The sequence below is a fragment of the Mesoplodon densirostris genome, chromosome 6 (genome assembly GCF_025265405.1).
Source record: "Mesoplodon densirostris isolate mMesDen1 chromosome 6, mMesDen1 primary haplotype, whole genome shotgun sequence".
Classification (NCBI taxonomy): Eukaryota; Metazoa; Chordata; class Mammalia; order Artiodactyla; family Ziphiidae; genus Mesoplodon; species Mesoplodon densirostris.
The window spans coordinates 5,753,879-5,765,972 of record NC_082666.1 but is presented as its reverse complement, the minus strand read 5'-3'; the positions used below and the strand labels follow the sequence as shown (position 1 = coordinate 5,765,972).

General features: G+C 42.9%; 2 protein-coding genes across 2 annotated transcripts in view; both read left to right on the top strand.

Moving 5' to 3' along the window:
* The first annotated feature begins 1,031 nt into the window (after window positions 1–1,031).
* On the top strand, window positions 1,032–1,902 carry LOC132491719 (uncharacterized). Its single transcript, XM_060100548.1, has one exon. The coding sequence runs from the start codon at window positions 1,797–1,799 to the stop codon at window positions 1,893–1,895; it is 99 nt and encodes a 32-aa protein (XP_059956531.1). The 5' UTR covers window positions 1,032–1,796; the 3' UTR covers window positions 1,896–1,902.
* A 25-nt stretch (window positions 1,903–1,927) lies between these two features.
* The window catches only part of ABL1 (ABL proto-oncogene 1, non-receptor tyrosine kinase), a 133,631-nt gene continuing 123,464 nt past the window's right edge, over window positions 1,928–12,094 (top strand). Inside the window, exon 1 of the mRNA XM_060100545.1 lies at window positions 1,928–2,644. Coding sequence (XP_059956528.1) covers window positions 2,509–2,644 — 136 coding nt within the window. The 5' untranslated portion in view covers window positions 1,928–2,508. The remainder of the gene's footprint in view (window positions 2,645–12,094) is intronic.

Genomic DNA, 12,094 nt, shown 5'->3' with positions numbered 1-12,094 from the left:
ATTAAATGAGAATACAGTTTATGAAAAGCATAACAGCATAGTATAGACTAGGTGTTGTGATGAGTGGATCCCCTTAGAAATGGGTATATCCGGGGAAGGTAGGTGCACTGCTCTGGGGAGACATGGAGTGAAGAACTGGGGACAGGGTACATTTTAGTTGCGTAAAATGGGTTATGGCAGGTGTGGGTTTGGTGTGTCCGGGTCATCGGCTAGCTCTGTAGGCCTACTCAACAATCTCGGCTAACATGTTTCCATGTAAATATGTGTACACCGCTGAAATTAGATTGTTTAATCTTCCCGCCCCCCACCCCCCGCCAGAAGTTAACATACATCACTGTATGAGTTTGAGATTAATCTCAAAGGTTCCTTCTCACCCAAACATCTAAGATTGGGTTTGGCTTTGCCTCCGAAAGGTTCTTAAATTTTGTTTCTTTAATGGGTGAGCTTTCTGATACTCCAAAGAAAGAATTCGTTAGCAGAATGTCGGGCGCTTTCCAGTTGTCTATTTTTCGCTAGTTCTAATATTTATGCTTCTTGGAGTAAAGGTGGAAGCTGGGGGTGAGGGGGGGCGGTGAAGTCACCAAATACCTCAGTTTCCAGGAGCGAGATAAATTTTCTCTCCTAAAGAGGCTCAAGGAAGTAATCCAACTCCAGTTCTGGGGAAATCCAATCCGCAGATTTCCCCTTGCTTTGGTTCCTCGCCGGTTTTAATTACCCGCTCAGGGGAGCCATCGGCCAGCCCTACGCGAGGCCGGATAGAGTCCACCGGCTCCCAGGAGGGCGGGACCGAAGCTCAGGAGCTGGGAGTAGAAGGCAAGTCCCCGGCGAGCTCTGGCAGGGGCTGGCGCCGCAGGACCACGACTCCCAGCATACCCTGCGGGCTACGCCAAAAGTGGTTGGCTGGGAGCTCTAGCCGTACTGTCCCTACTGGCCAATGGGATGCAAGATAGTGATCTGACCCGGATTCTCGGAGACCAACGGCAGTACAGGGGAGGCGGGAGCTTCCTTACCACTCACCTTGTGCTCGGAAAAACCACATTTAACAGGTCGTGCGGGGCTGGGCTCCGGGGGGCAGGGAGACTAGAGCCGAAAGGTCCTTCGGCATCCCAGAAAGCGGCGCCGGGAGGGTACCGATCACCTCGCGGCGCGCACCGGACGTCACCGGGGGCGGGGCTAGAGGCGGGGCCTGGCCTCGTTGTGAGCGGCTCGTAATCCATCATGGCGGCCGCGGGGCTCGGTGACCGTCCCTGAACAGCGTTGGAGCCGGAGCCGGTTCCCGGGTCCTGCGGCTGAGGAGCCCTTCCGTTGTCCACGGCCCCTACCTGGGGGGGAGGTCGGGTCCTGCGACGGAGCCCGGGGGATGTGACTGCCTGGCGGCGGCGGCCGTAGCAACGTCCGGGGCCGGGGGAGGGGGTGTTTCGGGCAGAGACCCCCAGGATCGGAGCAGCTGAGGCGGCCGGGCCTCCTCCCCCGCTCCGCCCGCGACCCGCCTTCGGGGCCGTGAGAGTCCTTCGTCCCTTACAGCCCCGCCCCGGCTCTGGGACCCTCGGGGTGGTCTCTTTCCCCAGACCTGGGACACCCCGTTTCCTGAGGCGTGGAGGAGCGTCGCCCCCGGAGTAAGCCGCCCGTGCCTCGCCCCGGCAGCCTCCCTCTTGCCCCCGAGCCGCTCCTTGCTCCGACTCCCGGCCCCAGGTTTGGTCTCGGAGCCCCCCATTCAAATCCCATCCCTGCTGTCAAGGGGCCTCCCCTTCCCCCCAGGTTGCTCCTGTGAGCCTCTAATGCCCTGACTTCTTCCAATGTCACCTACGGCTCCCTTAGTCTCAGCCCAGCCAAAAACTTTAATGCAAAGGAAAAGCTTGGACTGGTTTCACAGGCCTTTTAAAAAGCGGACTTAAAAGTTGCTGGCAATGCATTCCTTCTCGTCTGAGTGGAGGGCCAGCTCTCGCTGAAGTCGGGGTGACCCGTGTCCTTTTCCGGAGAGCAGGGTAGAGAAGCAGGAGCGGCAGCTAGTGCAGCAGGAAGTTTGTCGGAAGATGAAGACACCAAGATAGGGGTTGGGTGACTTCCCCAGGAAAAGTTCTGGAGGAGCATCCAGACACGATCAACGTTTCCTTGATGTGTGGAAATCGACATGACTTTAGCCTTACTGACCCTTGTACAGCATACCCTGTGAATATTTCTGTTTAGGTTTTTCTCCTTGAAAGGGAAGAAACTTACTCAGCCAGTAAAAGACACTTAAAATCAAGAAACTTTGGGATCACGTCGCAATTACATTACTTCGAATTGATAAACTGCGAATATAATCTGAACTCCTCTGTTTACATATGTCAACCTAAAATCTTCGCTTCCTTTCATTATGGAAGATGTCTTGTGATTGACCTCAATGACTGACTTGTGGAGATGCGGTGAATGTGAAATCCCACATATAGATCGTTTTCCTTCTAAGCTCACTGATCATTCTGGAAGATCTTGAACCCTCTTCTGGAAAGGGGTGCCTATCGTTACTTTATGGGTCAGCAGCCTGGAAAAGTTCTTGGGGACCAGAGAAGGCCAAGTTTGCCTGCCCTGCACTTTATCAAAGGAGCAGGGAAGAAAGAATCATCGAGGCATGGGGGTCCACACTGCAATGTTTTTGTGGAACATGGTGAGTGCTTTTCAAGCTTTCTGGTCCTGTTTTCAGCTTCGGGATGCCTAAGGAACTTTTGAACCACAGCCCTTGTGTCGGTTCTTTCCAGTTTTACTTAAAACTTCTGTTTCTGTAGTTAACTCTTAGTTTCTGGTGGGACTTTCTTTGTATAAGAAAAAGTTACTTGGTGACACTGGATGGCTTTATTCAAAATCTCTTTGAGTTGCTTATTTCTTGCCTGATTCCCCTTCTAACTCACTGTTGACCTTGGACACGCCATTTTACTATTCCACCTTCCTGAGGAGGTTGGATTTAAGTGGTTTCTCAGGATCCATAGTCCACGATTCTGCTCTGATCTAACGCATGGGGTCTTCTTCCCCTGCGGTGCGTGGATCTTTTACTACTTTACCTACAGGGAGCTTTTACCATATCCTCAAAGGGGTTTGTGCTCCCCTCAAAGTTAAAAACCACAGGTCCTAGTTGACACTAATAGTCTTGACCTTTTCAGTCATAAGTAGAACTTGAAAATACTCACTTTGGAGCTATGTGGGAACAGTCGAGGCGGGGGAGACAGCATTCCTTGTGAGTTGAGGATCCCCAGCTTCTAGTTATTGCACCTTACACCAGGAGTATTCCTTTGCCATGGGTGGAGCTTTTTCCTCTTCCCCTCTCCCTGTTTCATATGACATTTGGGACAAGAAAGGTTGTCTTTGACATTTTTATGAAAGTCACTGGCATTTGAGTGCTGACAGTACATATTATACTGGTCACGTCCAGTAATTTTGCGTGAAGTTTTAAAGCTAAGCGTCAGCTTAGACTGATGTCTGGGACAGGGGACAGCCATGCACCAATTAATTAGGGTCCTGTTTGTACTGTCACAGCCTGACATTTTTCAAACTGTGTACTTTATACTAAAATATCAACTGAGCCCACCCACCCAATAAGCAAATGTAGGACGTGTGCAGGTAGCATATACTTTGAAATTCAATCACAAATACCCTTAACAATGGGTGACTACAATGAACAAAGTTCTCTATTCAGTGAACTTGCATTTGACAGTTGAGGTTGATTTTCTTAACGGAAATCGTCATCTAAATAATCTGAGTACTTGGATTTTACTTTGCCTTGAAACATTAGTTATATTTTAGCATTGGTTTTAGACAGGCAAATATAGTAATGTTATGGCGCTTCCCAAATTCAGGATTTATAAAGTGAATTGTTTACATTTTTAAATAGTGATGATCATGCAACCTTAGTGAAAATTGGTACAGACTTTTTGGAGAGCTTTGGCCAAACTTATCAGAATTTAAAATATACATACCAGTGACCCAGTAATCTCACTTCTAGGAAACTATCCTGGTATAGAACACTGTAGTGCCTTACATGTGCCTTATACCCCTCCGGGGGGTCCAGAGGTTAAAACTTTTCGTATTAACACAATACTAAGACGTTATTTGCACTCTTTGCTCTAATTGGTGCAAAAGTAATGCAGTCTCCTAAGCATGAATCCAGGCTGTGGCGACTAACTATAGTAGCCATTGTATTCTTCATGCCATGCACTCATTGTAAAAAAAAAAAATTTTTTTTTTGGTTTTCACTTAAGAATGTTCCTGGTGGGCTTCCCTGGTGGCGCAGTGGTTGAGAGTCCGCCTGCCGATGCAGGGGACACGGGTTCGTGCCCCGGTCCGGGAAGATCCCACATGCCGCGGAGCGGCTGGGCCCATGAGCCATGGCCGCTGAGCCTGCGCGGCCGGAGCCTGTGCTCCGCAGCGGGAGAGGCCACAACAGTGAGAGGCCCGCGTACCGCAAAAAAAAAAAAAAAAAAAGAATGTTCCTGGTGAAGCAGCAAAAATGATTAATTTCACTAACTCTTGACTCTTGTGTTTATATCTTGTTAATCTTCTGTGGATGAACGGGGAAGTAATTTTGTGCGCTGGTTGTCTCTAGGAAGAGTGCTTGGGCAGTGGTTAGTTGCGAGCTGAACTTGCCGCTTTTTTCATGGACTACCATGTTTACCGACAAACTATGGTTATTCAGATTAAAAAATGTATAACAGAGTCTTTCAAGGAAGACAACTGGTAGGGTCTATTGTCAATGATAAAATTTTTGCTTTCCAGCGAAAATTAGGATTTTGGAAAACCTGTATCTGCTACTGTGATGTAGAGATTGGTGATAATATCTACAAACGTGCTATTTTGATATCTTATAATGGAATGTATTATTTGGAAAATCTACATAATTCAGTGAACTGATATTTTCTAAATGATCAACACATGATGTTATAAAATCAGGCACAGGTAAAAAAGATTCATTCAAGGTGCAAGATGGACCATTGGATTTTAATGTAACAATACAAAAATTAATTGATAGAGTTTTAGATTCTACTCAAAACTTATCTTTAAGAAACTACCACTTAGTGAGTTTGGTATAGCTTCAAAGAACAATACCTACAATTATCTATAAACAGGGGAAAACAAGTTATTTTCCAGTGATAATAAACTTTATTTTTAGGTGAACAAATGAATAAATGATTTAACTTTTTCAGTTTAAATTTATACTGTGGTAAATATTGATGAGATAACCTATATAAACAAAAGCACTTTGGGGTCCTATATAATTTTCAAGAGAGTAAAGTGGTCATGAGATAAAAAAAGTTTTAGAACTGCTGCTACAGAAAGTCTATGAAGAAGTCATATAAGGGTGTGTGCAAAAAAAAAAAGGAAAGTCATATAAGGATGTTTATTGCCAGCATACTGTAAAGTACCAACACTGAAAGATGTCCATGTAATGGTAAGTGGAAAAAAGCAATATGGGGATCAGTCTGCATGATATGGCCCTATTTTTGTAAAACAAAAATTAACTATTTATTTGTACATGCACAGAAAAAAGTGTGGAAGGATTTAGACTGACATAGTTGTTAATCTCTAGGGAATTGGGATTTAGGTGGAACAGCAGAAAACTTTCACTTTTTACTTTGCATTTGTTTTATTCCAGACCTTTTACAACAAATTTGTTTTATTTTGTAATACCCAAATTATGAGGGTTTGAAAACCAAACTGATGGGAGCCCAACCAAATAATCACTTCTTTGTAGCACCTTTTAATGAAAGAAGTTGCCTAGATCATGTTTTACTGAAGACAAATCAATTTCTTTGGACTTCGGGTATACTTTTTCTAGGGGAACAAATGGTTCTTGATCTCTCACAGGCTGATCTTTCTAGAGTTGGTTAACATCCATATAGATTGGATTAAAAAACTCGCAGCCATAACATACAACGTTGAACCAGACATGAATCTGGAAGCCAAGAATAATGTTGCGCGGTGGTGGTGAATCTGAAAGGAGTGGGCAGATGGCAGCTTTTTGCTGGGATCTTTCAGGGTCAAAGGGCTGGTCATATGTGCAGGGAAAAAAAGGAAACCATGATACTATTTCAGGGACCATATGTTCCAAATTTCCGTGTCTTGACAAAGAAAATTCACTTTTTTTTTTTTTTTTTTGCGGTACGCGGGCCTCTCACTGTTGTGGCCTCTCCCGTTGCAGAGCACAGGCTCCAGATGTACAGGCTCAGCGGCCATGGCTCACGGGCCCAGCCGCTCCGTGGCATGTGGGATCCTCCCAGACCGGGGCACAAACCCGTGTCCGCTGCATTGGCAGGAGGACTCTCAACCACTGCACCACCAGGGAAGCCCAGAAAATTCACTTTTATGAAAGCTGGTAAAACAGGATTGAAAGCATTCACTAGTAAACCTGTTTACCTTAGTGTGTCCTTCTTTCTTCAGCAAATATTTATTGAGCTCACACTATGTTCCCGGTAGTGTTTTAGTCATTGGTGATACATTAGTGAATAAAAACACTTCCCTGCCCTTCTTAAACTTACATTCTAGTGGGTGGAGACAGACCATAAATAAGCTAAATAAGTAAAATATAGAGTATATTAGGTGGTGGTAGGTGCTGAGGGGAAGAATAACATAGAAAAGGGGGCAGGGAATATTGGAGGGGGGTGATTTTCGTTAGGGTGGCTAGAGAGGCCCCACTGAGAAGGTGGCTCTTGAATAAAGACCTGAGGAGGGAGGTGAGGGAGCAAGCCATGGAAATAATGGCTTTCAGGCAGAGGGGAATCAGGGCGCACAGGGCCCTAGGCAGAGCTTGCTTAGCAGGTTCACGGAGAAGCCTAGAGTAGCTGGAGCAGAGAGAGCAGAAGGAGAGTTGTGGGGGAAGAAATGGGCGGTGGGGGGAGGTGGCTGGAGAAGAATGTGGCCTTGTTGTCCATCTCAAGAATTTTGACTTTTACTTATGTGGTGTTGGGAGAATTTTGAGGGACGAGTAACAGGGCCTGGTTTACGCTTTAATAAAATCTCTCTGGCTGCTACGTTCTGAAGGAAAGCCAAGGAGGAAGGAGGGATTCCACTTGGCTGTTGATGGCACTACCCTAGATGAGAATGGTGAAGGCTTGGCACAGGGTGTGGTGGTGGTGAAGGGGTCAGATTCTGTGAATATCTGAAGGCATGGCAGACTAGATTTGCTCTTATATTCGATATGAGACGTGGGGTGTGAGGGAAGTCAAGGGTTTTTGGACTGAATAACTGGAAAAATGGCGTTGCCTTTTACTGAAATGTAAACTAGAGGAGCGGGGTTTGGGGAAATGGGTTGGGGGATGAAGATCTGGAGCTGAAGTGCCTGTTAGGCATCCAGGTGGATATGACAGATACACAGTTGAGTCTACAAGTCTGAATTCAGGGAAGCAGTCCAGGTTGGTGAGAGAAGCTGGGAGTCACCAGGTTCTAGATGGTATTTAAAGCTAGGAGAATGTATGACATCCCCAAGGGAAATCTCCATGTATGTGTCTTTCATATAAGTAAGGTGCTATTCAGTAGTTTATGATATTAAGACTTTACATTTTTATATAGGATTAGTTTGAATCTTTTTTTTTGCGGGGGGGGGGGCGACATTCAAATTTTGCGTGGGAATGATTTTTAAATCCTATATCTCTGTGGATTTTTTCCCCCTAAATCAGAAAGTTTCAGAGTTTAAAAAAAATTGCACACAATTTTTCCTATTTTTCTTGGTAGTGAATATTTTTAATATAAAATCATTTCATTTTTTTTTTGGCGGTACGCGGGCCTCTCACCACCGCGGCCTCTCTGGCCGCGGAGCACAGGCTCCGGACGCGCAGGCCCAGTGACCATGGCTCATGGGCCCAGCCACTTCACGGCACATGGGATCTTCCCAGACTGGGGCACGAACCCGTGTCCCCTTCATCGGCAGGCGGACTCCCAACCACTGCGCCACCAGGGAAGCCCTCATTTCAATTTTTAAAGTTTTGTAATGCTTTTCTAGTTAATGCTTTAAAAAAATTGAAGCTTTTTTTTCTCTATAAATTATTTCTGGATTTTCTAATTTTAACTTAGTACATCTGTGTCCTTCAAGGTATTACTTAATTAATTTGTTTATATCAGATATTTTGCTATGTATGACCTTAACTGAAAAATGATTTTAAGAAATTGTTTACTTTCAATTTAAAACTACTCTTTTCAAATAAAAGTTTATTCAAGGTAATTGAATAGGAACTTGATAGATCAACACTGTAATTCTCATCACTGTTAAATTATACTAAGCATTCAAACACATCAGGAGGTGGGAGAACATACAGCTATTGAGTCTTATAGGTATTAAAGTTCAATCAGATCCTTAAAAAGAGGTTGTTTGGAAAGATTATATCCCTGTATTTATTAGGTATTGGGTTGTGGTACATGAACTAAGAAAATGCAAAATTGTATGTTTGTACATTTTTTTAAGGCATCCTGTTATTTTCCATAGTCTAATACATTTTGTATGGCTTTCTTGTTTTTCATGAAATCTTATTGCCACTTTAAGAAATATGCTTATAATATAGAAGAATTCGGAAATTTCAGTCTTGGGATAAGTAACGGAGGATGATCAAAGATGATTTAACGAAAAGAGTTTTTACCTTATTTAAATGAAACATCCTGTTAAAGAAAATAATAGAAATTGGAGAAAACAAGAAATCATTTTGTATTGGTTAAGATCTGTGCTTCAGATCTCCATGTGATAACCACTGGTGTGTTGTGAAGTGTGTTGCAAAGAGATACATTTTATAAGTGGGAGGAAAAAGGATGAGTTAACATGATTGAGTTAGGAATTATACCCATAGGAGTATGTCAGGCATATTATCTGGGTCTACGGGGTAAAAAGATTAAAATTGCTACTTAAATGATGAGCGTCAGTAAAAAGAAGCACTCCCTTAAGGTCTTCTGTGTGCGTATTCTGCAGTTCCCTGACTCCTTGCCTTTTTGGTGGTTGTGCCCCTGACATCACTCTTCTGTGGGTTCAAAACCCACTTGCCTTTCAAAACTCTGCTTGGGTCCCACCTCCTTCTTGAACACAGATTTTGATGTGTTGAGTTTGGAGTGTTTATTTCCCAGATATTTGGGAGAGTCTAGATATCTTACTGATTTCTAACTTAGTTCCATGTGGTCAGAGAACATCCTCTGTAAAATTTCAGTTTTTTGACATTTACTGAGATTAATTTTATGGCCCAGCCTATGACCTGTCTTACTGAATGTTCCATTTGTACTTGAAAAGAATATGTGTTCTGCAGTTGTTGGTTGTAATTTTCTATAAATGTGAATTAGATCAAGTTGGTTGACAGTGCTGTTTAAAATCTTCTACAGCCTTACTTATTTTTGGTATACTTTTTTATCTGTACTTTTGCTAAGTTTCTTTTTGGTCTCTTTTGTTACTGAGCAGGGGTGTTAAAAATCACAGCTGTGATGATAGATTTTGGGTTTTCTTTGCTTTTAATTCTATCTTAAATTTTTTTTTTTAGCTTTTAAAGTGTTTGTTAGAAAACAAAGATGGCAGGGGTGGGGGAAGGAGGGGGGCTAAGCAATTAACTAAAAAAGCTAGAAAAACAAAGTAATCCCACAGTACACAGAAGGAAGAGAATGGTAAAAATAAAAACAGAAATTAAGGGACTTCCCTGGTGGCACAGTGGTTAAGAATCCGCCTGTCAACACAGGAGACACAGGTTCAAGCCCTGGTCTGGGAAGATCCCACATGCCATGGAGCAGCTAAGCCCGTGCACCACAACTACTGAGCCCACATGCCACAGCTACTGAAGCCCGTGCACCTAGAGCCCGTGCTCCGCAACAAGAGAGGCCACCACAACGAGAAGCCCGTGCACCACAATGAAGGGTAGCCCCCACTCGCCACAACTAGAGAAAGCACGTGTGCAGCAGTGAAGACCCAACACAGCCAAAAAAAAAAAAAAAAAAAAAAACAGAAATTAAGAAATGGAAATGATAAAAATACCAAAAGCTGACTTTGAAAGAAATTTGTAAATTAGGCGAATGTCTAGCAAGATTGATGAAGAAAAAGAAAAGGCATACACACGCAATACTGAGAATGAAAATATAAGTATTCTGTTAGTTTTTGTTTCATGTATTTTGAAGCTCTGTTATGTAACCAAAACTTAATTTTTTTTTCTGTTTTTCAGTTGGGATACTTTCTGTTGATCTGTGTTCAAGTTCACTAACTCTTCTGTAGTTTCTAGTCTTAAGTTTCTTTAAAATTTTCATTTCAAATATTGTCATTTTAAATTGTGAAATTTTCATTTGGTTCTTTTTTATAGTTTGCATTTTTCTAGTGAGATTCACCATCTTTTCACTCATTAGGTCCATCTTTTCCTCCAAATCCTTGAAGGTATTTATGATAAAGATCTGTCTGTTAATTTAAATATCTGGGTCATCTTGGGGTCTATTTTTATTGATTGCTTTTTCCCTACATTATGAATCACATTTCCCTGCTTCTTTGCATGTTTAATCATTTTTTATTGTATGTCAGACATGTGGATGTTATATTTTAGGGATTTTTGGATCTTGTCTTACTTTAGAGAGGTTTTCATTTTGTTCTGACAGGAAGTTAAGTTACTGACATACTCTTTTGACCCTGAAGTTTGGTTTGTGTTTTGTTAGATTGAGTCTATTTTGGATTTATCCTTAGTCCAGAAGCATGGCCCTTACTCTAGGGGGCATTCTTTTTTTTTTTTTTTGGCTACATTGGGTGTTCATTGCTGTGCGCAGGCTTTCTCTAGTTGTGGCGAGCGGGAGCTACTCTTCGTTGTGGTGCATGGGCTTCTCATTGCAGTGGCTTCTCTTGTTGCGGATCACTGGCTCTAGGCGTGTGGGCTTCAGTAGTTGTGGCTTATGGGCTCTAGAGCGCAGGCTCAGTAGTTGTGGCGCACGGGCTTAGTTGCTCTGTGGCATGTGGGATCTTCCTGGACCAGGAATCGCACCCATGTCCCCTGCACTGGCAGGCAGATTCTTAACCACTGCCCCACCAGGGAAGTCCTAAAATTCTTTTAAATTAAAATTTTTCTTTCAGATTTTCTTTGATACTTAGTACTTGGTTCCTTGATGGTAGAGACCAAGTTCATACATCTTCATGAGTCAAGCACTATATTTTTTACAGGCTAGATGCTCAGTAAATATGGAATTGAATCTAGTTAAGTGATTTTCTCAATGCCCCCTCTGTATCATGAACTGTGTCAGTCTGGGGTAGGACAGCAGACTACCCCAGAACAAGGGGACAAGGTAGCTAGCCAACAAAAGACTCTTTGTGTCCAGTTTACAATCCTGAGGACCACCATTGGCCATCTGCTTGGGAAAATGGTTATTGCCTTAGAATCAACAGTGTGGGATAGGTCCGATAAACAGGCTGAAGTTAAGGGGTACTTGTTCAATTTGATCTTGGTGGTTAAGTGGTGGGGAGACCCCTGCTGGAGCCAACAGTACCTTTCACCTAGGTTCTTATCTTTTTATGCCAAGGGCTGCTTGTCGCCACTAACTGAGTCTGGAAATACAGTATAGCACAGGAGTATTGGGCTGAATTTATAGTAATACCTAAACTTAATTGGAACCTTCACTTAAATAGATTTTATTTTTTGGCATTTTCACTTTTATGAGAAAGAAAGAAAGGCAGCCAATCCAGTATTAAGGATTTGGTCAAAACAAACAACTCCTGAATTTGCCCTGGTATTGAGTAGATTCAACATTAACTTCTGTACTTTCTGCTTCTGCAATATCATTTAGTAATTCATGGTTTTATTGGTGATTCTGTAAAATCCTGAATTACAGAGGGTGTTTCTTATAGATGTGTAAAGATCTAAATATTTTAAAAGCACTTTCATATACTTTTTTGGGGGAAATCTCTAATGTAGATAGGATAGATGTTATTCCTCTTTTTCAGTAGAGAAAACTGAGGTTCAGGGTGGTGAAGTCGTGTTTTTAGGATTATATTGCTGATTAATTATAGAGCTGGGGTTGAAATCAAGTGTTTTTTGATAGCTTGAGTATTTTTTCTGTCAAAAACATTACTTTTTTGAAGATGGACTAATGCCTTTTGAAAATCTTCACAACGTTGAAATGGGGCGGGGGGGGTGTTTAGATT

Coding starts and splice junctions, on each gene's coding strand:
- LOC132491719 (XM_060100548.1), top strand. CDS start 1,797: ATGTCACCTACGGCTCCCTTAGTCTCAGCCCAGCCAAAAACTTTAATG.